Raw genomic sequence first — 24,607 nt, forward strand, 5'->3', positions numbered from 1 at the left:
ACCTAGTCTTTTCACCTTGTATGAAATGTATAATCATAATAATAATCTTTTTGCGATGAATTGCTACACTGCACAACCCTATAGTACCCACTTCTTTTTCATTCCCATCGGCAGTAATGTGTACTGCTCCACATCTGGAATACCTCTCAGAAGAAATTATTGCACTACACACGATCTAATATTGAATACTGGCTTGAAATGTCCTTGTTTTGTAAAAAAAAATCCTGTTGAGCTGCAATCATGCAGTTCTAAATATTTTTATTTTTATTATGCATGTGTATCGATCGAATCGATCTGATATTGAACCTTTTGGCAACAACTCATAATTTCCTCCTTGTAATTGCCATTTTATTGTATAGTATATTTTGAGTTTAAAAGGCTTTTTGGTGTAGGCTAGGCTTTGCGCATCTACATTTATATATTTTGATTTATGTTTTACAAGATTAACTTTGTTTTGTTTTCGGCTCGGTAGAACATGGTACTGTCCATCTCATTTTCAATAGTAATCAATGGTCCGACCAATGTCGAAAGTAAACTTCATACAAGTTCAAAATGCAATGCATGTTTTTTCCACGAACAGTGCCAGTGTGTAAATCATAAACTGTTGTCTTTGTCGTCACTGCTATCCAGAATTAAGTGATTTTCCTGATTTATTTGATATCAGTCATTAACTCTGGTAATCATTCATCAGTCATTTGGACTGTTACAAAAATATTCGTAGTCACCGGGGACCTCACTATTACCATGTTACTTGACTGTACAAAATGGATTCAACTTCCAAATGCCAACCTATACTTTACTATATATACAGGCATACACTAAGCCTCCATGACTAAGCTTACTGGCAAACTGCATTACAAATAGCCTAGCACTAATCTGATATGATAGTCATACAAACAAATAACCTTGAATTGATTGTTGATGCCTGATGGCTATAGTCCACAACAAGTTACCCATGAAACTTAATCCTTATTCAAAGGAAATGTCATTCATCTTGGTCACTAAGGAAGTTCATTGTCAAAAACAGCCCCCTAATTACATCTGAGTCTCAGCTGAGGGCTGATCACTCAAGTCAACTAAGCTGAAGATGTGAAGAATAGCCTTGCGAGCCTAAGCAGTCATGACAGCGATTAGATTTGGCAATGGTCCCTAACACAATTCATGCTACACAATAGTAATGGAACCAAGAATGGAATAAAATAGAATATAGAATTCTTTACATCATTAAACAAGAGCCCAAGGGCACTGTGGTTCCTTGCTTGGGGTATATGACAATACACATAATATTATCAAGCAAGATTGGGCTCAAATAGTCCAAGTAATTGTGGTCCTACATGTTCCCATAAAGTAACCAACACTATAGCCAACACTTTTGTGATCACAAAATGTGATCAGATTTTTGATCAAAGGCACTTTTGAGATCTAAATATGGCGTCGAAAATGTAAGAAGTATAAGAGACCTACAAGCGTGTCAACAGATATGATAACATTGGTGACCTCAGATGACATGACCTTTAAGTTTCAAAATGTTCCACCACCCCATTCACAACTTGTCCCAAAATATCAACCATGTCACACCTTGGCATTGAGATTTAATTGCATTAAATGTCAAAAAATTAACTTTGAACTTGTATACATAACTTCACACACAAAGGTCACCCGGAGGTCAACCATTTGACATTTTTGATCGGTGAGACCTAAATAGAGCATGACTGTAAAAATTCAAACATTTTTTCTTTGCCCATTTTCTCCCCCCAAAATACTACTTTTTTAACATTAGCTGACCTTTGGTGACGTTGGATCACATGACCATTAAGTTTGAAAATATTCCCCTATACCATTTGCAACTTGTCCAAAAAAATCAACCTTGTCACACCTTGGCACTGGGAGTTATTGCATTAAATGTGTGAAAATTAAATTTGACTTCATATAACTTCGCACACGAAGGTCACACGGGGGTCAACCCATTGACATTTATGATCAGAAGGTACCTTTAACATCTGAAAATAGCATCGAAACTGTAAAAATCCACAAAACACGAAAAGGTCACCAGAGGTCAAATTAAGGTCAAGGGGTCACCCAGATGCGGGTCGACAAATGGATTACATTGAAGCAACTCCCAACCCTAACAGACAATTTGTTTTCAAGTTATCGCAAAAATACTAGTTTTTTTTAACATTAATTGACCTTTGGTGACCTTGTATCACATGACCGTTATGTTGGAAAATATTCCCCTATACCATTTGCAACTACTCCAAAAATATCAAGCTTGTCACACCTTGGAACTGGGAGTTATTGCATTAAAGGTCTGAAAATTAACTTTGACCTCATATAACTTCACACACGAAGGTCACACGGGGGTCAACCCATTGACATTTATGATCAGAAGGTACCTTTAACATCTGAAAATAGCATCGAAACTGTAAAAATCCACAAAACACGAAAAGGTCACCAGAGGTCAAATTGAGGTCAAAGGGTCACCCAGATGCAGGTCGACATTTGGATTACATTGAAGCAACTCCCAACCCTAACGGACAATTTGTTCTCAAGTTATCGCAAAAATACCAGGTTTTTATCATAAATTGACCTTTGGTGACCTTGTACCACATGACCGTTAAGTTTGAAAATATTCCCTTATACCATTTGCAACTACTCCAAAAATATCAACCTTGTCACACCTTGGAACTGGGAGTTATTGCATTAAATGTCTGAAAATTAACTTTGACCTCATATAACTTCGTACACGAAGGTCACACGGGGGTCAACCCATTGACATTTATGATCAGAAGGTACCTTTAACAGCTGAAAATAGCATCAAAACTGTAAAAATCCCCAAAAACATGTAAAGGTCACCAGAGGTCAAATTGAGGTCAAGGGTCACCCAGATGCGGGTCGACAATTGGATAACATTGAAGCAACTCCCAACCCTAACGGACATTTCGTTCTCAAGTTATCGCAAAAATACTAGTTTTTTATCATTAATTGACCTTTGGTGACCTCGGATCACATGACCGTTAAGTTTGAAAATGCTCCCCTAACCAGTTCACAACTTGTCCCAAAATATCAATCTTGTCGCACATTGGCACTGGGAGTTATTGCAGTTTTAATATTTTCGGTTTTTGGACCATAACTGACCTTTGGTGACCTTTGTGGGCACCAGAAACAATAGGGCACACCTTCTCCATATGGCGGATCTATAGTCCAAGTTTGGCCTCAATCCAACATTCCCTTATTGAGATAGAGCGTACCCGAGCAATTGTCACACACACACACACACACACATACGCGCATTATGGTACTAGTGAGGACTCTGACTCCTTACCTGCTTGTGAGGACTCCTACTTAGGTATACACTAGCAACTTTTAAAGTCGTTACTGAGCATAATTCCACCATACTCTAACATACCAGCTATAGCAATGTTTGCATTTTCATTTCTTTGAACATGTGATATTTCCTATATAACTGAGGACTAACACACTACAGGTATTTAAAGCCTTCTGAGGACTTGAATGGGGCAAGTATTTAAAGACTTCCGAGGACTTGGATGAGCCAAGTATTTAAAGTCTTCTGAGGACTCCTTCACAAAGCGTATTTAAAACTACTAAGGACTCATAAACTTCTATTAAATGAATTCCGAGGACTCGCAAGTATCTCATACGGACTATCATATGTGACAAGGAAAGGGCTTCAGTGAGATGTTTTTTCAAAACCGTGCTCGGACAATTGATTTATTTCTTGTTTATCTAGGGAATTCAACATCAATACCTTTTCAATTCACCACAAGTATGTTGGGTATGGAATGGGTGGTGAGGGAGTCAGTTCTGGCAAGGTGGGGTGGACATTGAAATTTTGCAATGGGGCATTGAAATATGTTAGAAGCTTTTAGGAAAACATCTCAGATTGTGCTATGAACACTCTAAAAATTACAAATACTTCACATAGATGGACAAAGAAAAGATTACACATTTAAAAGTTCTGTCTTTCTTGGAAAAGTTTAATGATGCCTGCTGCAGTAACCAAGAGTAACTTTACAGATCATGCAGTGAGAGAGAATGTGTTCTAGAAACAATGAGTATTCTGTACTTCATATCATTTATGCAGCTATGAATGATCCTCACAGAAATTGGTAAGAGTTGCATCAGACTAGGAGTAGTCAGTCAAGTCTCATACTTAAACAAAGCAGTTAAATCAGAAACCCATGGACATCAAACCTCTCCTGTTGATTAAAACATAATGACATAGGGCCAATCTCTGGCAAATGAACTGACAGGAAAACAATTAAGTTTTTATCAGAACCCAACTACACAGTTTCTATATAGATTAGATTGTTTTTGCTTTAACTATATCTAGAAATAATTTTCAGTAGTTCACTTTCACAAGGATCATGTTTTTACTTAGTTCAGTAAAGTTTCCTTTCCTGAGGAAAAGATTTCTGTTCTAATTCTTCATTAATACTGGATGCTAATTAGCATAATTATGATGTCACACATATGACCAAATTATCACGAAAGTTTTCATTAAAAGTAATTAGTGCATCTGACCTAATGTCCATACAGGACATGCAACTTTTCTTGGTAAAGACTGTTCTTCTGCAAAATATCTAGTCAAATACTTATTCCAACAATTAATTAATTGCCTCTAACAAGTGGTCACATGTGTGACACTGAAGCCTCACTGGGCTGATGCTAACGGTTTGCACTACAGATTTATTGTAGAACTTCATTCATATTGTAAACGTATCAGATCCAATGCTGTCAACGAGCTTTCTAAAACAATGTCCCTGAACTTATTTTTGGTAAATTGGGGGAGTGTTTGTTGTGTAAACTCCATGGCATACTGTTCTCTACAAGACTACCTTCAACAATATGAGATAAAATGTAGACTTATTACTAGGTCTACTGACTTCTACAGCATTAAATACAATCCCTTCTCTGTCAAAACAATAACTAAAAAACAAGCTTACAGCTTGGTATAAGGGTGTCTAAAAACTAGGTCTACTGACTTCTACAGCATTAAATACAATTCCTTCTCTGTCAAAACAATAACTAAAAAACAAGCTAACAGCTTGGTAAGGGTGTCTAAAAATTTAACCTGGCAACATGCAACATCCACCTGCCATTTTGCATTGCTCCTGATTGGTACCAAATGTGTAGGCCTAGCTGAGACCCAATCTACACTATACTGTACATTAATCTCTGGTCAACCATGTAAGTAAAGTGTACTCGACAGATCTTTTTACTTTTAGTATCAGCATTATTCATCTCAGTCTTAATAAATAGTGTTGAAAAGTCTCTACCATGATTATTAGACTATTGCTCAGACAAAACAAAATGGCAATGATACCTGTTGTATAGTGTAACTGTAACTTCACTAAATTTTGCAAGATGTTAGCAGTTTTGGTTAAACATATATAGTAATTGAGTTACTTAGAAATGTCTTAATTGGTCAAGATTGGAGGCTTGTTACATACTTATTATGCAAATCCAATAAAATCCCACCTCCCCCCCTCCCCCCCTCCCGCAAATTGTTGGAGGGTTTGGTAAAATTAATCCATTTAAAATTTGATTGTCTTTACTAGGCTTTTCATCAAGACATTCCATGTACTCAAGGAACAAAAACAGCTAAAAACAGAAATCTGTGAACACCAAAACTCTTTGTTTAAAACACAAAACAAAATAGCAACAAAAAAAAAGTTTGAAATAGCAAATACTGTTGTATCTGAAGACATGCTGAAGGCAAACTGTCCAGGTAAATGTAGAGGCAAAAACGTTGGCATTATTGTAAGTGGCAAACGTTCACTCTCTGAGATGATTTTGTCAGGTACAAAAAGGTTTAAACTTGTAAAATGGCCACTTTTAGCTTACACAATTTTACTTCTTTTTCTGCTGAATGATGTTGTAAACTTTATACTTTATGCTCTTCCAGTCTTTGGTTGCAAGAGCTGGATATTTTCGCCTCAATGCTTCGCACTCAGACTTTCTCGGAACCCTTTGAACCCGAATATGTTTTTCAAAGTGTTTTTCAATTGTTGCTGTTTGGTTTCTTCTCCATCTGACTCTTTGTTTAGGACTGCCTGCAAATCAAAAAAACAATGGTAAAATATAGTCATCACATTCATCAATGTTAAAGCTGGAGTTCTTTTTTGTTGCTTTTTCAAGTTTTGGGCATGCTAATGCATTATTCAGAATAGCAGACAATGTTGTATAAAATAATTCTATGGCAGCTGATATACAATGGTATTAAACCAATATAAATATATATATATATATATATATATATGTTGATACTAGATGAGACTAGTGGAACACTAGTAGTTGTAACTCGGAGTTTCACGCTTTGTAGCGATCTTCAGACAACTGGTAGCTTCAAGTTATGCTCCATGAATATATAGGATCCTCGTCGGGATTACCGGGGATTATGCGGTTGTTGGTGTATTGTTCTGCCTGAGTATTCTCTTTCGCGTCCGTTCTGTTTGTGGGTTTGTAAGACTTTCTTCGGTGTTCGGCTGTTGGTGTATTCTCTTTTGCGTCCGATCTGTTGTTGGGGTTTTTTGCCTTCCTTCGGTGCTCGCTCCTTAGTTGTGTGTGGTTCTCTTGACGGTGTTTGGTGGTTGGACTGGAGTTGTTTATGTAGAACTTGTTTTCGTGGCGACACTTCGATATGAGCTCTGGGCGTTTGTTCAGGAGGGTCCGTTTGTCTGTGTTGATAATGATGAGTTTTTCAGTGAGGCAGAGGTTGCACCGCTTCGACTCGTTGCTGTAGGCTTTGGCTCTGCTGGCGATCGACCAATTGATAGTGAATGGCTGGTTGTTCTGTTTCAGATGCCAGATGTGCTTCGAGAGTTCCGTTGCGTTTTGGTGTTTTTCGTGGTTGAGCGACATCTTGTGGTTACCGTATCTGAGCTTGAAGGGGGGTTCTGTTAGGCCGATGTATGTCTTGCAGTTGTCGGTGGTTTTCACTTCAGATGATGTTGGTTGATGATGGTGGTTCAACCCACCTTTTAGCAGCAACGTAGCCACGAACATAGGAGGCACATTCCTGAAACTTATCAACAAACACTTCCCGAAGACATCGAAACTACACAAGATTTTCAACAGAAACACCGTGAAAGTCAGTTACAGTTGCATGCCCAACATCGCCAGCATCATCAAAGGACACAACAAACGTATAGCAGCCACCCACACATCGAAAGAAAAGGAAGCCTGCAACTGCCGAAAAAAGGACACATGCCCACTAAATGGAAACTGCCAGGCATCTAACATCATATACAAGGCCGAAGTGAAAACCACCGACAACTGCAAGACATACATCGGCCTAACAGAACCCCCCTTCAAGCTCAGATACGGTAACCACAAGATGTCGCTCAACCACGAAAAACACCAAAACGCAACGGAACTCTCGAAGCACATCTGGCATCTGAAACAGAACAACCAGCCATTCACTATCAATTGGTCGATCGCCAGCAGAGCCAAAGCCTACAGCAACGAGTCGAAGCGGTGCAACCTCTGCCTCACTGAAAAACTCATCATTATCAACACAGACAAACGGACCCTCCTGAACAAACGCCCAGAGCTCATATCGAAGTGTCGCCACGAAAACAAGTTCTACATAAACAACTCCAGTCCAACCACCAAACACCGTCAAGAGAACCACACACAACTAAGGAGCGAGCACCGAAGGAAGGCAAAAAACCCCAACAACAGATCGGACGCAAAAGAGAATACACCAACAGCCGAACACCGAAGAAAGTCTTACAAACCCACAAACAGAACGGACGCGAAAGAGAATACTCAGGCAGAACAATACACCAACAACCGCATAATCCCCGGTAATCCCGACGAGGATCCTATATATTCATGGAGCATAACTTGAAGCTACCAGTTGTCTGAAGATCGCTACAAAGCGTGAAACTCCGAGTTACAACTACTAGTGTTCCACTAGTCTCATCTAGTATCAACATATATTCCGCTCTGTCCAATGGACATAGAGCACTCTGCGCCAAGATAGACGCCAACCTACTCTATATATATATATATATATATATATCTATATATCTATATATATATATATAATAATATTCCAATATATTTTCTAAAACTTACTCCTTATTTGTCAATTATGAGTCATATCTTATTTCTCTGGTTTTGTCTAATAATATATATATACTGTATATATATATTTATATAAACAAGAAAGAATCAGGACTGCAAGAAGAGTGCTCTATGCTATAAAAGCAGAGCCTAAACATAGAAGTATATGCCTTGGTAAGTACAGCTGTAACTCGGAGTTTCACGCCCTTAGGGTGGCGATCGTCAGACAACTGAACGAATACTCGCCACGCGGGTATATTCTATGGGGAACACGAACCTTATTTCTTACGTGCACGGTTCATTGGTTTGAGCCTATTGTGGCGACACTTGGAGATGAATTCAGATCTCTTATTGAGTAAATGCGGGTTTTTAGATAGGAGGATACAGAGCTTCTCATCAATATAAAGGTTACATTGACCGGATCTACGCATGCGTGTATTGGAATGCTTGAGTACATTCCACTCAATAACGAAGGGGGCACCCTTACGCTTCAGGTCCCATATATGTTTGGAAAGCTCTGTTTCTTTCTCGTAACGCTCATAACGTAAGGACTTACTGTGGTTACTGTACCTTTGCTTAAAGGGGCCACTCGATAGCCCTATGTATGATTTGGTGTCATGACCAGTAGTAACATCGGCCCTATATATGACACTGCTCACCAAGCAATTCCCGTTGAGGGGGCAATTATGTTTTTCTCTACAATTGCATATGAACCGTGCACGTAAGAAATAAGGTTCGTGTTCCCCATAGAATATACCCGCGCAGCGAGTATTTGTTCAGTTGTCTGACGATCTGATATTTATATATATATATATATGTATATGTATATGTATATGTATATATATATATATATATATATATATAAGCCACATTGCTCTACTTAACTGACCTTTCTTTTTAGTTGATGCAAGGCTGTCACTCTCTTCTTCACTTTCGTGAATTTCATTTTGTCCTTCCTTGTCTTCAGTTTCCAAATCTTCTTCATCATATGGTACTTCAGATTCTCCCTCTGATTCATCAGTATAGCTTGGATCTAAGCCGAATAATAATTAGAGATTCATTAAGAGCAAGCAATAGTATGATGCTACTCAAAACACTCTACTGTGGACCAGGTACTTTATCATTAATTCAATAACATGACATTCTTGACACAGTTGACATAATGCATCAAGAGGGAGATAACAAACTTTATATTGGGATTGTAGAATAGGATCTTCACTCACCATCAAGAGGAACCTCAATTTCATCTAACTTCTTGTCTTTGAACTCCCCCACAGCACCCTTCTCCATTAATAGAAGCAGTCGTGCCACTTTAGCCATTTGTAGAGTATTTTCGGGCAGTCTATAATATTCTCGATGCACACGTATGTCATGCCCTAAGAATCCCGCCAGGACATCTAATTCATGGTCCTTCAAACATAAGATCTGGGAAACAGTGGCAATTTGTTTTCTTAATTTTGTTGATGTGAGGTTAGACGGATGCTTTGCACCTGACTTCTGTGCATACTTCCGTATGCAATCAGCTCCCCTCAATGGTTCCATAGAAGAGAAGTTTGGGCGGGCAAAGAAATAATCATTCGTCTGGCTGACTCCAATGAGGGTTCTCTTAGCAGCCAACAGTTCCATCACCTGTACCATTTCCTTTGTGAGAAGGACAGGCACTTTTCTCCCTCGTTTTCCCCTGATCTCAATGCGTTCAAGCTTGTTACACAATGTCTTCTCCCAAGATGATAGAGAGTCCATTACATCATCATTTCCTTGATCATGACATCTGCGTTCAAAGTCAGCCAGCTTTATTCTTTGCACTTCACCACTTCTGCGTCGATTGAAGAGAATTAGCTTGCTCAGGGTTGCTTCAGCTAATGCATACCATGCTGTTACATCATCAGACAAGGCCAACAGCTTCTGTTTCTCTTCTATTACCTCAGACAATTTAGCGTGTAGTTGTCTGATGTCCTCTGATAGTGGTAGCATGTTTGGCTTGTTCCACTTGCGTTCTTCCAGTGTTGTCCTGGCACCTGTTCCCACTTTATGAGCCCACTCAATAACTGCCAGCTTTGAAAATTTATCTGCCTGATCCTCTTTAACTGGATCTTCTGATTTGATGCACTCAGCCTTCACAATCAAAGCACATGTCTGAAGTGAATGACCCAACTTAAGAGCTAACGATGGTGTCTTATACTTCCCAGTTTGGGGGTCTAATCCTGCCAGGTTTCGAACAGCTTCTAATACCGTATCAAACTGTTTTGGACTAATACAGTCATATAAGGACTTCACATCAGGTTTTGTTTCCTTGATTTTCAGCAGTAGTCTTGCAAGTTCACGCATTTTCTGACTAATGTAACCCACTTGATGTCTTTCATGACCAAGTTTGGCAAACATTCGTTCCCCATACTGAACAATAATGTGATCATGTCTAGCAGCAAACGATATGCTATCGTAAGTCATAGATGCAAAAACTGTGTCTTTAAAACTCTGTGATACTTCCTGTGAAAATGGTAGGAGCAGAGCAGATGTTGACTGGTGTCTCTTGTCTTTCATGGTTGACTCAGATGCCATGAAACAATTCTTCTTATGCTTCCATAGGTTATCTCTGGAGAAGTAACCAAAGCAGAGGTTACAGGGAAGGAACTCATCATGTGACTGGTCAAAAGGTGTCCGTCTTGCAGGAATCAAACAGCCACTGCCAGACTGCCAAACTTCAACATTATGGCTATGGTTCCCCTTGTTTCTTAACAAGGTTAAGAGTTCTTTACGCTTACATGACCCTTTATCGTAACTCAGAGCTTCAGCAACTTCTTTTTCCTTCAAATGAACTTGTTCAAGGTGTCTTGGGAGTTTTGCATAGGTTTTCATACAGTACACACAGTACTGGTGTTTGTCCCATTTCCTTTTCCCTTTGTTGTGTGTTTTCATGACCTTTATGCTAGAAGAAGCAGGTGCAACATTTTCCTTTTCACATCTTTTTCCTGGCTTAGACCCCCTGGCATCCTCAGCTTCAACATCACTCTCTGGTGACCAGTTACCAGCATCGCTGCTACTGTCTTGTTCTATGTGATCATGCGAATTGGAAACAGTAGCGGTGGTTCTCAACACTGCAGAATCCTTTTTGTTTGGTGATTTGGAGGATTCAGTTGATGTTTCTCCCCAAAGACTACTTCCAAGTCGTCTCTGTTGTGAAGTTGGCATGGGAATGATGTATGAGCAATCACTGTCACTATCTGAGTATGGCACAAGTGTTGAAAAGATTCCCTGTAAATGGAAGCAAACAACGTGCATGAGAGTTTTATTAATGATACAATGACATAGTTCAGATCTTAATAAAAGTAAGGAGTGGTTCAAAAAAGAAAAATGTAAACTAATCTACAACCTTTAGTAAGTAGCCAATGAAGTAGTCATTTATGTGAATCAAAACAATGAAACACACCAACTAATTTAAAATATAAATTTACTTCATCACTCATATCTTAATGCTGTGATTGATATTATCTAATGAGAGTCAATGGATAACTAACAGGTTGTTATGATTAATGACAGTTTCTTCATCTAAAAATGTTATTGTTATTCACTTTCTACTTGATTGTTAAAATATTATATACCTTTCCTCCCACAGCGATTTCTGCATTGTCACTTTCATCATTTACACTTTCATCTAAAGGGATAACACCTCCCCCAGAAGTTATGTCACAGCATTTGTCCTGCAATTGAAGAAATATGACATTCATAATAACCAGTAATGGCAGTTCACTCAGCCAATCTTACAACATTACCACAACTTGGTCTACATGCATTTGGGAAACAAAATGCCCTCATTCTTACTTAATGAAGCTCTCTGAGTAGGAACATTTAGTTTAGTTCAATGCCACCTAACAAGATAAGAGTTTTTATTTTAAAAACAGAGGTGTGTGTTAACAAAAATCAAAGTAATCACTTCTTTTGAGGACTTATCTGACACAACTACCAATGTAAAAGGACACAAATGTACAACAAGCTTGATTATATTGTTACTGGTGATATAAGGAAATCAATAGCCAGAGTGTCTGATTTTTGTACATCAAAATGTCATAACAAATGTAACAGACAGTAAAGAAATGTTTCTACTTGCACAATAAACATACTGTAAGGTCCTCCCATTGATAGTCTTATAGGAATTTATCAAACTACACATTCAAGCTTTGGAGTTTAAATCACTGAACCATAGTGAATATTAATATCTAACACTAAACAAGCAACAAAAGTGGTGTATAGTATATTGGAACTCTTGCGCTGTTTACTGAAGATATAATGAGATATGCATCTTAAATATTATTTACTTTCCATAGGATCTTTACAATATTACTGAATTACCTCTCCTTCATTTGTGGTTTCATCAATGTCACTTTCATCATCTGCATTTTCATCAAATAGGGGATCACTTCTTCCAGAAGTTGAGTCACAGTATTTGTCCTGCAATTGAAAAAAATATGACATCTATAATAATCCACAGAATGCCCTCATTCTTACTTAATGAAGCTCTCTGAGTAGGAACACTTAGTTTAGTTCAATGCCACCTAACAAGATGAGAGTTACTATTCTAAAGACAGAGCTGTGTGTTAACAAAAATCAAAGGAATTGGTTCTTTTGAGGACCTATCTGACACAACTACCAATGTAAAAGGACACAAATGTACAACAAGCTTCCTTATATTGTTACTGGTGATATAAGGAAATCCATAGCCAGAGTGTCTGATTTTTGTACATCAATATGTCATAACAAATGCAACAGACAGTAAAGAAATGTTTATACTTGCACAATAAACATACTGTAAGGTCCTCCCATTGATAGTCTTATAGGAATTTATCAAACTACACATTCAAGCTTTGGAGTTTAAATCACTGAACCATAGTGAATATTAATATCTAACACTACACAAATGAAAATTACATGAAACAAGCAATACTAGTGGTTTAAACATATTAGAAATCTTGCACTGTTTAGTGTGAGATATAATGAAATATGCATCTTTAACATTATTTACTTTCCATAGGATCTTTACAATATTACTGAATTACCTCTCCTTCATTTGTGGTTTCATCAATGTCACTTTCATCATTTGCATTTTCATCTGATAGGGGATCACCTCCTCCAGTAGTTAGGTCACAGCATTTGTCCTGCAATTGAAAGAATATGACATCCATAATAACCAGAAATGACAGTTTAATCAATCTGACAACATTACCACAACTTGGTCTACGTGTATTTGAGCCACAAAATGCCCTCATTCTTACTAATGAAGCTCTCTGAGTAGGAACATTTAGTTTAGTTCAATGCCACCTAACAAGATGAGAGTTACTATTTAGAAGACAGAGCTGTGTGTTAACAAAAATCAAAGGAATTGGTTCTTTTGAGGACCTATCTGACACAACTACCAATGTAAAAGGACACAAATGTACAACAAGCTTCCTTATATTGTTAATGGTGATACAAGGAAATCCATAGCCAGAGTGTCTGATTTTTGTACATCAATATGTCATAGCAAATGCAACAGACAGTAAAGCAATGTTTATACTTGCACGATAAACATACTGTAAGGTCCTCCCATTGATAGTCTTATAGGAATTTATCAAACTACACATTCAAGCTTTGAGGTTTAAGTCACTGAACCATAGTGAATATAAATATCTAACACAACACAAATCAAAATTACATGAAACAAGCAATACTAGTGGTTTAAAACATATTGGAAATCTTGCGATGTTTAGTGTGAGATATAATGAAATATGCATCTTAAATATTATTCACTTTCCATAAGATTGTTACAACATTACTGAATTACCTCTCCTTCATTTGTGGTTTCATCAATGTCACTTTCATCACCCGCACTTTCATCTAATAGGGGATCACCTCCTCCAGAAGTTGAGTCACAGCTTCTTTTCTGAAATTGAAAGAATATGACATCCATAATAACCAATAATTGCAGTTACCTTAGCCAATCTGACAAAATTACCACAAAATGGTCTACGTGCATTTGGGAAACAAAATGTCTTCATACTTCCTAAATGAAGCTCTCTGAGTAAGAACATTTAGTTTAGTTCAATGCCACCTAACAAGATGAAAGTTACTATTTAAAAGACAAAACTGTGTGTTAACAAGAATCAAAGGAATTGGTTCTTTTGAGGACTTATCTGACACAACTACCAATGTAAAAGGACACAATAAGTACAACAAGCTTCCTTATATTGTTAATGGTGATACAAGGAAATCCATAGCCAGAGTGTCTGATTTTTGTACATCAATATGTCATAACAAATGCAACAGACAGTAAAGAAATGTTTCTACTTGCACAATAAACATACTGTAAGGTCCTCCCATTGATAGTCTTATAGGAATTTATCAAACTACACATTCAAGCTTTGAGGTTTAAGTCACTGAACCATAGTGAATATAAATATCTAACACTACACAAATAAAAATTACATGAAACAAGCAATACTTGTTGTTTAATTGGAACTCTTGTGCTGTTTAATTAAAATATATAATGAGATATGCATCTTTAACATTATTTACTTTCCATAAGATCTTTACAATATTACTGAATTACCTCTCCTTCATTTGTGGTTTCATCAATGTCACTTACATCATCTGCGTTTTCATCTAAGAGGGCATCACCTCCTACAGCAGTTAAGTCACAGCATTTGTCCTGCAATTGAAAGAATATGACATCCATAATAACCAGCAGTGACAGTTTATTCAATCTGAAAACATATATTCCAAATGGTCTATGTGTATTTGAGCAATAAAATGCCTTCATACTAACTAAATGAAGCTCTCTGAGTGAGAACATTTAGTTTAGTTCAATGCCACCTAACAAGATGAGAGTTACTATTTAAAAGACAAAACTGTGTGTTAACAAAAATCAAAGGAATTGGTTCTTTTGAGGACCTATCTGACACAACTACCAATGTAAAAGGACACAAATGTACAACAAGCTTCCTTATATTGTTAATGGTGATACAAGGAAATCAATAGCAAGAGTGTCTGATTTTTGTACATCAATATGTCATAACAAATGCAACAGACAGTAAAGAAATGTTTCTACTTGCACAATAAACATACTGTAAGGTCCTCCCATTGATAGTCTTATAGGAATTTATCAAACTACACATTGAAGCTTTGAGGTTTAAGTCACTGAACCATAGTGAATATTAATATCTAACACTACACCAATCAATATTACATGAAACAAGCAACACTAGTGGTTTAAAACATATTGGAAATCTTGCACTGTTTAGTGTGAAATATAATGAAATATGCATCTTAAATATTATTCACTTTCCATAAGATTGTTACAACATTACTGAATTACCTCTCCTTCATTTGTGGTTTCATCAATGTCACTTTCGTCACCCGCACTTTCATCTAATAGGGGATCACCTCCTCCAGAAGTTGAGTCACAGCTTCTTTTCTGAAATTGAAAGAATATGACATCCATAATAACCAAAACTTGTAGTTAACTTAGCCAATCTGACAAAATTACCACAAAATGGTCTACGTGCATTTGGGAAACAAAATGTCTTCATACTAACTTAATGAAGCTCTCTGAGTAAGAACATTTAGTTTAGTTCAATGCCACCTAACAAGATGAAAGATACTACTTAAAAGACAGAGCTGTGTGTTAACAAAAATCTAAGTAATTGGTTCTTTTGAGGACCTATCTGACACAACTACCAATGTAAAAGGTCACAAATGTACAACAAGCTTCCTTATATTGTTACTGGTGATATAAGGAAATCCATAGCCAGAGTGTCTGATTTTTGTACATCAATATGTCATAACAAATGCAACAGACAGTAAAGAAATGTTTATACTTGCACAATAAACATACTGTAAGGTCCTCCCATTGATAGTCTTATAGGAATTTATCAAACTACACATTCAAGCTTTGAGGTTTAAGTCACTGAACCATAGTGAATATTAATATCTAACACTATACAAATAAAAATTACATGAAACAAGCAATACTTGTTGTTTAATTGGAACTCTTGTGCTGTTTAATTAAAATATATAATGAGATATGCATCTTTAACATTATTTACTTTCCATAAGATCTTTACAACATTACTGAATTACCTCTCCTTCATTTGTGGTTTCAACAATGTCACTTTCACCATCTGCGTTTTCATCTAAGAGGGCATCACCTCCTACAGCAGTTAAGTCAGAGCATTTGTCCTGCAATTGAAAGAATATGACATCCATAATAACCAATAATGACAGTTTATTCAATCTGAAAACATATATTCAAAATGGTCTACATGTATTTGAGCAATAAAATGCCCTCATTCTTACTTAATGAAGCTCTCTGAGTAAGAACATTTAGTTTAGTTCAATGCCACCTAACAAGATGAGAGTTACTATTTAAAAGACAGAGCTGTGTGTTAACAAAAATCAAAGGAATTGGTTCTTTTGAGGACCTATCTGACACAACTACCAATGTAAAAGGACACAAATGTACAACAAGCTTCCTTATATTGTTACTGGTGATATAAGGAAATCCATAGCCAGAGTGTCTGATTTTTGTACATCAATATGTCATAACAAATGTAACAGACAGTAAAGCAATGTTTATACTTGCACAATAAACATACTGTAAGGTCCTCCCATTGATAGTCTTATAGGAATTTATCAAACTGCACATTCAAGCTTTGGAGTTTAAATCACTGAACCATAGTGAATATTAATATCTAACACTACACAAATGAAAATTACATGAAACAAGCAATACTAGTGGTTTGAACATATTAGAAATCTTGCACTGTTTAGTGTGAGATATAATGAAATATGCATCTTTAACATTATTTACTTTCCATAGGATCTTTACAATATTACTGAATTACCTCTCCTTCATTTGTGGTTTCATCAATGTCACTTTCATCATTTGCATTTTCATCTGATAGGGGATCACCTCCTCCAGTAGTTAGGTCACAGCATTTGTCCTGCAATTGAAAGAATATGACATCCATAATAACCAGAAATGACAGTTTAATCAATCTGACAACATTACCACAACTTGGTCTACGTGTATTTGAGCCACAAAATGCCCTCATTCTTACTAATGAAGCTCTCTGAGTAGGAACATTTAGTTTAGTTCAATGCCACCTAACAAGATGGAGAGTTACTATTTAAAAGACAGCTGTGTGTTAACAAAAATCAAAGGAATTGGTTCTTTTGAGGACCTATCTGACACAACTACCAATGTAAAAGGACACAAATGTACAACAAGCTTCCTTATATTGTTAATGGTGATACAAGGAAATCCATAGCCAGAGTGTCTGATTTTTGTACATCAATATGTCATAACAAATGCAACAGACAGTAAAGAAATGTTACTACTTGCACAATAAACATACTGTAAGGTCCTCCCATTGATAGTCTTATAGGAATTTATCAAACTACACATTCAAGCTTTGAGGTTTAAAGCACTGAACCATAGTGAATATTAATATCTAACACTACACATATAAAAATTACATGAAACAAGCAATACTTGTTGTTTAATTGGAACTCTTGTGCTGTTTAATGAAAATATATAATGAGATATGCATCTTTAACATTATTTACTTTCCATAGGATCTTTACAATATTACTGAATTACCTCTCCTTCATTTGTGGTTTCATCAATGTCACTTTCATCATTTGCATTTTCATCTGATAGGGGATCACCTCCTCCAGTAGTTAGGTCACAGCATTTGTCCTGCAATTGAAAGAATATGACATCCATAATAACCAGAAATGACAGTTTAATCAATCTGACAACATTACCACAACTTGGTCTATGTGTATTTGAGCCACAAAATGCCCTCATTCTTACTAATGAAGCTCTCTGAGTAGGAATATTTAGTTTAGTTCAATGCCACCTAACAAGATGAGAGTTACTATTTAAAAGACAGAGCTGTGTGTTAACAAAAATCAAAGGAATTGGTTCTTTTGAGGACCTATCTGACACAACTACCAATGTAAAAGGTCACAAATGTACAACAAGCTTCCTTATATTGTTACTGGTGATACAAGGAAATCCATAGCCAGAGTGTCTGATTTTTGTACATCACTCATAACAAATGCAACAGACAGTAGAGAAATGTTTCTACTTGCACAATAAACATACTGTAAGGTCCTCCCATTGATAGTCTTATAGGAATTTATCAAACTACACATTCAAGCTTTGAGGTTTAAGTCACTGAACCATAGTGAATATAAATATCTAACACTACACAAATAAAAATTACATGAAACAAGCAATACTTGTTGTTTAATTGGAACTCTTGTGCTGTTTAATTAAAATGTATAATGAGATATGCATCTTTAACATTATTTACTCTCCATAAGATCTTTACAACATTACTGAATTACCTCTCCTTCATTTGTGGTTTCATCAATGTCACTTTCACCATCTGCGTTTTCATCTAAGAGGGCATCACCTCCTACAGCAGTTAAGTCACAGCATTTGTCCTGCAATTGAAAGAATATGACATCCATAATAACCAATAATGACAGTTTATTCAATCTGAAAACATATATTCCAAATGGTCTACGTGTATTTGAGCAATAAAATGCCCTCATTCTTATTTAATGAAGCTCTCTGAGTAAGAACATTTAGTTTAGTTCAATGCCACCTAACAAGATGAGAGTTACTATTTAAAAGACAGAGCTGTGTGTTAACAAAAATCAAAGGAATTGGTTCTTTTGAGGACCTACAGTATATGACACAACTCCTACTACTATTGTTACTGGTGATACAAGGGAATCAATAGCCTGATTTTTGTACATCAACATGTCATAACGAATGTAACAGACAGTAGATAAATGTTACTACTTGCACAATAAACATACTGTAAGGTCCTCCCATTGATAGTCTTATAGGAATTTATCAAACTACACATTCAAGCTTTGAGGTTTAAATCACTGAACCATTGTGAATTTTGATATGCAACACTACACCAATCAATATTACATGAAACAATGAGCTTCCTTGATGAAGCTCCCTGAAGTTATGAGTAAGTTCTATATGCCACCTTATAACATGAAACTGACTACTTTAATGACAGATGTGTCTACAAAATTGTCTGAGGACCTTTCTGACACAGCAATTGTGTAATAATGTTACAAAAATGAAAAGTAAACCACCTACGACAAGCTTCTGTGAGCAGCGGTGAGAGCAGACTACATAGCATCTAGCATATAGCATCATCTGGACAAACATGATGTTACATTATACCAGACCCTTAACTACTGCTTACAATCTAAATTAAGGCAAGTTTTATAGTGAAAGTGAATCTATTGTAGATTACAAAACATATGGGAGACTTGGACATGTTGAAAAGCTGTTGATACTTCATGTAAGCCAACCTCAAACTGAAGTGAACAGACACTTACTAATCCTATTCACTTCATTTCAGGTGTCTATTGACCTCAGTTTGAGGTTGGCTTACATAAAGTACCTCCCTGAAACAATCAAGTAATTATAACAGCCTAGTTACTTATTCACAAGTCGTTCTGGTCTCTATTGTTGTTTAAACTGTGCATCAAGGGTTAAAATATCATCATAATAATAATATGCTTGTGCCTGTTTAATATGTAAAATTCATGTCAAGAGAACTGAGAATTATCAGCAGTAATTTATTTTCTAACTTACTTGTCTCCATTCTGCGTCTGGATTTCCATAGTCATATCGAATCTCAGTCCCCTTTTCAATTTTTTTCTTTGAATATATAAATAAACGGGGAACGCCATGCACCTCCACCTTCTTGACAAAGGTATTTGCTTGAGTTTCTTTAGCATCATTTATGTATCGTGCTTTTGAGGTTGTGAAGTATGCATCAATGCTTTGGAAAGAAGGAAATATAAAATGTACAAAGTGCAGAATCAGAACCTTCTTTGCTTTGCTAAAACTAGAAAGTAAATACAAATTCAAAGTTAGGTGTTGCAATATGATGCATTTACATGACTTAAAAGATAGTCCAGAGGAAAGTTTGCCCTGGACTATCCTTCTAAAGTAGCGACTATAACTGTCATATCACATACAAGCTTTCCACAGTTAACTCTTCCATGTCTAAAACAACATCTAATTGAAAGATGATATATCATTCAATATACTCTACTAAACATTCCAAATCTCAAATTAACAACAGGAAGATGAATGGAGGATTCAAGGTTTAAAGCTAATTATTTAAATAAGATACATTTTTCAAATATCAAATATAATTCCCAACCTTCTGGTACATGCATTTGTTTATCAAAACAGTAGTGATTCTCCCTGTTTTGGGCTTATTTCTAAAGTTACTCATAAATTGTAAAACAGCCACAATTTTGGAACATAAGTACACCATTGTGAGACTAGACTATAACTAATGACAACGATGGTAGGTTTTCTTGGACCGTTATTGGCAAGTTTGTGCCTATATTCAAACATATCATCAGACTTAATGAAACCAATACAATAATCATGATGCATTATCTGTTGAATGGGGAGGGGGATGACTGTTACTGTACTGAGAGAACACAACATACCACAAAAACTTTCCTTTGTGTTGAAAGGAAAACAAGTAATCACTTCTGTTAGGACTTTCAGATTCCAGATGTGCTGCATCATTGTCACTTAGCAGCTTTCCACAGTATTCTAACAGTAATGTGCCTCCTTCAAAGTCTTTTTTGGCAAACAGACCTTTCCCTGTGTATTAGGAAATAAAGATTTTCCTAGCTGCTTTGTTTTCCATGGTCATCTACGATAGGTTTCTAGCCAAAACTCCTTCAATGCTAAACAGGATGGTCAACACCTGAGTGATCAATTTTCAGCAGTCATATGAAATGCTTTACCAAAAGAAAAGCTGTTACCAATATACCAAACTGAATTGTTGACATAAACGTAAATCAATTTACATCAATAATAAACTTTTATCTCCAACTGTGCTGTACGTAACGCACAATTTTCGATGACCCCCCCCCCCCCCCACATCCACAAGTAAGATGTATTAAATACATCAATGTAAGTGGTTCTTACCTATGTAGGAGTTAATGAATAGTACTTCAAAGTCTTCATCATGAGTTGTGAATTCAGAAGTATTCTGTGAAGGATGTAAAAGCTTTTATATTCTTTACTACCAGTTGCGGGAAATGTTCTACTAATTCTACTTCTAGTTCTTACTTCTTGTACTTCTTGTTCTACTTCTTCTAATTCAGCTTGAAATCATCTTAATTCTCAAAGACTTGTTTACCAGTTCAGGTTGTGCCCAGGAAAGGGATTAAAAACTAGCTTTGGTCAATAAACCTTTTATTGTCATTTTTGTTTGAGTAATTGAAACGTATAAAAATGCATTGTAACGCCCATCATCTTGCCAATATGAGTAAAAAATAAACAGTATTTAGTTAAGGTAAAATTTTAACATCATAAAAACAACATTCTAAACACCCATGTGAAACTGGTGACATATGTGAAATAGTCATTTTTAAAAAGTCTGCCTCAAGCAGTGGCAGTGCTATGGGGGAGGGGATGGCAATTTCCTCCCTCCTCCAATCAGATCTTCTACTTATCGAAAAATATAAGGAGCTAGGCTAATGGCAAACTCCGCACATTAGACCCCTTCCCCATATCAGTGTTATATTTTTAGCACTCCCCCAGCTAAATATATAGCTTGACCCCCTTGTTGCCCCCCAGAATTGCCATGGCTGGTGACGTGCCACTGGCCCCAAGAAATAAAAATAACAAAACAAGAGAAGGTAGTTGTGGTTGTCCAGCAGGTAAGGAGGAAATCAATGAGGAGAGAAGATGGTGTCAGTATGATAATTATTAATTAAATACAATATGGAAAGTTTAATGGTGCATTAAACTTTTCAACTGCTGAAAATATGTTATAAACATTGGTTATAATTTTCAACACAACTCAAACACTGTCTAAAAATTGCAAGTAAGATGAGTTAGCAAGAAATTTTTTAATTGAACACATGACATACAGTACATGGGTACTGAAGAAAGTAATGCATGCACTGCTAGAACCAGATGGCAATATTAGAAAGCAGGGAGGATTCAGCAGCCTGGGGAGGGGGTTAGGGAGGGGTTCCCTTCCCATTGCTTTTTCTTGCAGTACAAAATACAAATTGCAGTCTTATTTTAAGCCAGCTCTTTGAAAAATGCTATGTAACCCTCTTTCCTGGGACACTACTTGAGATGACAGTGGCAGAGCTCCTTCAATGAAGAAATCACAGGAACCTATAATTTAAAATCACATGGATTGCAACTTAAGCCATATTGTCTTGGGGAGAGTCATAATTTTTTGGGGCACCTACAGCAAGGAGGGCTCTATTACATGGAGAGGTCACCTTCTTCATGAATCATGATTTCTGGAAAACTTTGTCTAGAGCCTCTCTAAACTAGAGCTCCATGTTACTGCTGTGGCCTAGCTTAGGAGTGAACGAGACAGTCCATGGGGGTCTAACATTATGATAAACACACGAACAGTGCAGAAGGACCTTGCCATGCACATGGTTACTTTTGAATAGGCATGAAAGCCAATATTGACTTACAATATTGACTTACAATATAATATGTCTGCAACATAGACAACCAATTCATTTATATATAAACTGCAAAAGAAATCTATTGAATTACTTATGTTTGTTCATTTTGTGTACAAGCAACATTCTAGAAGTCATTACAAATACTGTACTATGATGTTTTATTACTTGAGCAATGAGCATGCCTGTGCAAGCTATTTGCCTTAGGTCTGGTCAATATGGTTACCACATCCATATCACATGTATTACTCATCAACTATTTATAAATTTATGTCACACAGGTAGATCTATACAGAAATCAATAATAAATCTAGTAAGAAATATTCCAAACAATATATGCGGTTGTTAATTGGCATTATGGTAATAATCCTTAAGATTTATCAATTAATCGTTATCTAAATATTCTGGGAGCCTCCTGGGGGGGGGGGGGGGCATCTTTGAAAAAATGATCAACAATGAAAATGGTTAAACAGCTCAGGCTAAAGGTTTAACAAAGTTAACATAACTGCACTGAAACACAAGTTCCATTTCAATCCTTACCTTGAGCCTCCTTCTCGCCATGGCCACAAGCCAAATGTCTCGCTACAAAGGTTGATTAAAATTTAATTGATCATGATAACTCTATGTGAAGCCATGTCAACACACAAAATTATGATATCCAATCAAGGCCATGGTATAAAATTTCCAAAATTAAATCATCCACCCATTGGTAGCTGACATAGGGTAGCAAACATAAGTCCACTATGATTCTTATAATTAATCTAAAGCTCTCCTCAGAGTAAAAGAATAGTATCCAAATTGGCCTGAATTCGAAATTGCCAATACCACCATCAACAGTAATACAATTGTAGTACAAGTGACATTCATCACAAATTGATAAAACTACATCAAAAACATCGGAACACTCCATGTAGAGATATCCTTGTGCCATTTTAGGCTAGTACTGTAGTACAAGTAGGCCTACTGTAGGTTAATTATTGGGCTATTAGGGCTAGGCCAACTGCTACTTTACAGAATGCGTCACATTTAAAAGTTACGTGAGCCGAGCCGAACAATGTTAACTTTTGGCTACACAAGCGAGGACCTAACGTTGTGAAGTCGGATTATTACTAGGCGTGGTATATATTAACTAAACTAGGCCTAGGCTAGCATAGGTATATACCTAAACAGTTAGTTTGTGTTACAAAGGCTTAAGATATTATAGTATTAATAATATCGCTAAACGTTAGGCTACTGTATTGAGGTCTGACCTATCTAACGCTACCTGCTACTTTGAGTCCTCACCTGTCACGAAAAACCATATTCACAATTTCACATACAAAGCCAAGTCAAACTTTTGATATACCCTAAAACAAAACTATTACCTGACCAAATCTAAGTTGGAAATGAACGAAAGAGATGTAAAACAGGAATGATCCTTACCGACGTGATTAAGTGACGTTTTCCTTCAAGAATTTCAACGTGTGTGCTTACGTACGTAGATTGCGTAGCGTTCCGTCATAAACTTACCAATTAGCGAGGACTCGGAGCGCGCGAAAACTTTTTCACGTAACGTTCAAATTGGGGGCGCTATTAAATTATCGATAGGTGTGTGACTTACTGGTCATTGAAACTGTGTGTAGGCAGTAACACAGATTCGTAATTTACGATCCAAACGTGGACTTTGCTAAAACTTCGTCAAGATAACAGGGGGGAAGCTTTGTTGCGGTTGCACGTATATTCTTCCGAGGACCCGCATTTTAGTCCTCGCTTGTCATTTTGGTCCTCGGTTGACGGGTGTGTTATCAGGTCCAAGTCCTCGGTCAGCTAGAAATGTAAACGCATACATACACACACACACACACACGCCAACCTGACTGCATAGGTTCCTTTTGCTAAAGCAAGGAACCAAAAAAATTGGCCCCCTAATCTACGCAATGTACCCTATTAATGTTACACAAGAGCCATGCAACCTTCCTACAACTTATTTTGT

At 36.6% G+C, this 24,607-nt stretch overlaps 2 protein-coding genes across 18 annotated transcripts in view; both read right to left on the minus strand.

Moving 5' to 3' along the window:
• Positions 1-24,607, minus strand: part of LOC139981981 (uncharacterized) — a 471,811-nt gene that overhangs the window by 44,354 nt on the left and 402,850 nt on the right. The window lies entirely within an intron of this gene.
• Positions 1,225-24,512, minus strand: LOC139981982 (uncharacterized). 7 transcript variants are annotated; one of them, XM_071994464.1, is made up of 17 exons: positions 23,176-24,512; positions 21,125-21,188; positions 20,635-20,794; positions 19,760-19,949; positions 18,478-18,576; positions 17,723-17,821; positions 16,965-17,063; positions 16,201-16,299; positions 15,437-15,535; positions 14,708-14,770; positions 13,907-14,005; positions 13,143-13,241; positions 12,439-12,537; positions 11,691-11,789; positions 9,315-11,343; positions 8,981-9,124; positions 1,225-6,074 (listed from the first exon to the last, which is right to left on the minus strand). In XM_071994464.1, the coding sequence occupies exons 1-17, from the start codon at positions 23,194-23,196 to the stop codon at positions 5,872-5,874; spliced, it is 3,765 nt and encodes a 1,254-aa protein (XP_071850565.1). In that variant the 5' UTR covers positions 23,197-24,512; the 3' UTR covers positions 1,225-5,871. The 7 variants fall into 7 exon arrangements, with proteins under 7 accessions (XP_071850565.1, XP_071850564.1, XP_071850567.1 ...); XM_071994463.1 differs by having other exon boundaries at positions 14,672-14,770; XM_071994466.1 differs by lacking the exon at positions 18,478-18,576 and having other exon boundaries at positions 14,672-14,770.

The sequence above is a fragment of the Apostichopus japonicus genome, chromosome 16 (genome assembly GCF_037975245.1).
Source record: "Apostichopus japonicus isolate 1M-3 chromosome 16, ASM3797524v1, whole genome shotgun sequence".
Lineage (NCBI taxonomy): Eukaryota > Metazoa > Echinodermata > Holothuroidea > Aspidochirotida > Stichopodidae > Apostichopus > Apostichopus japonicus.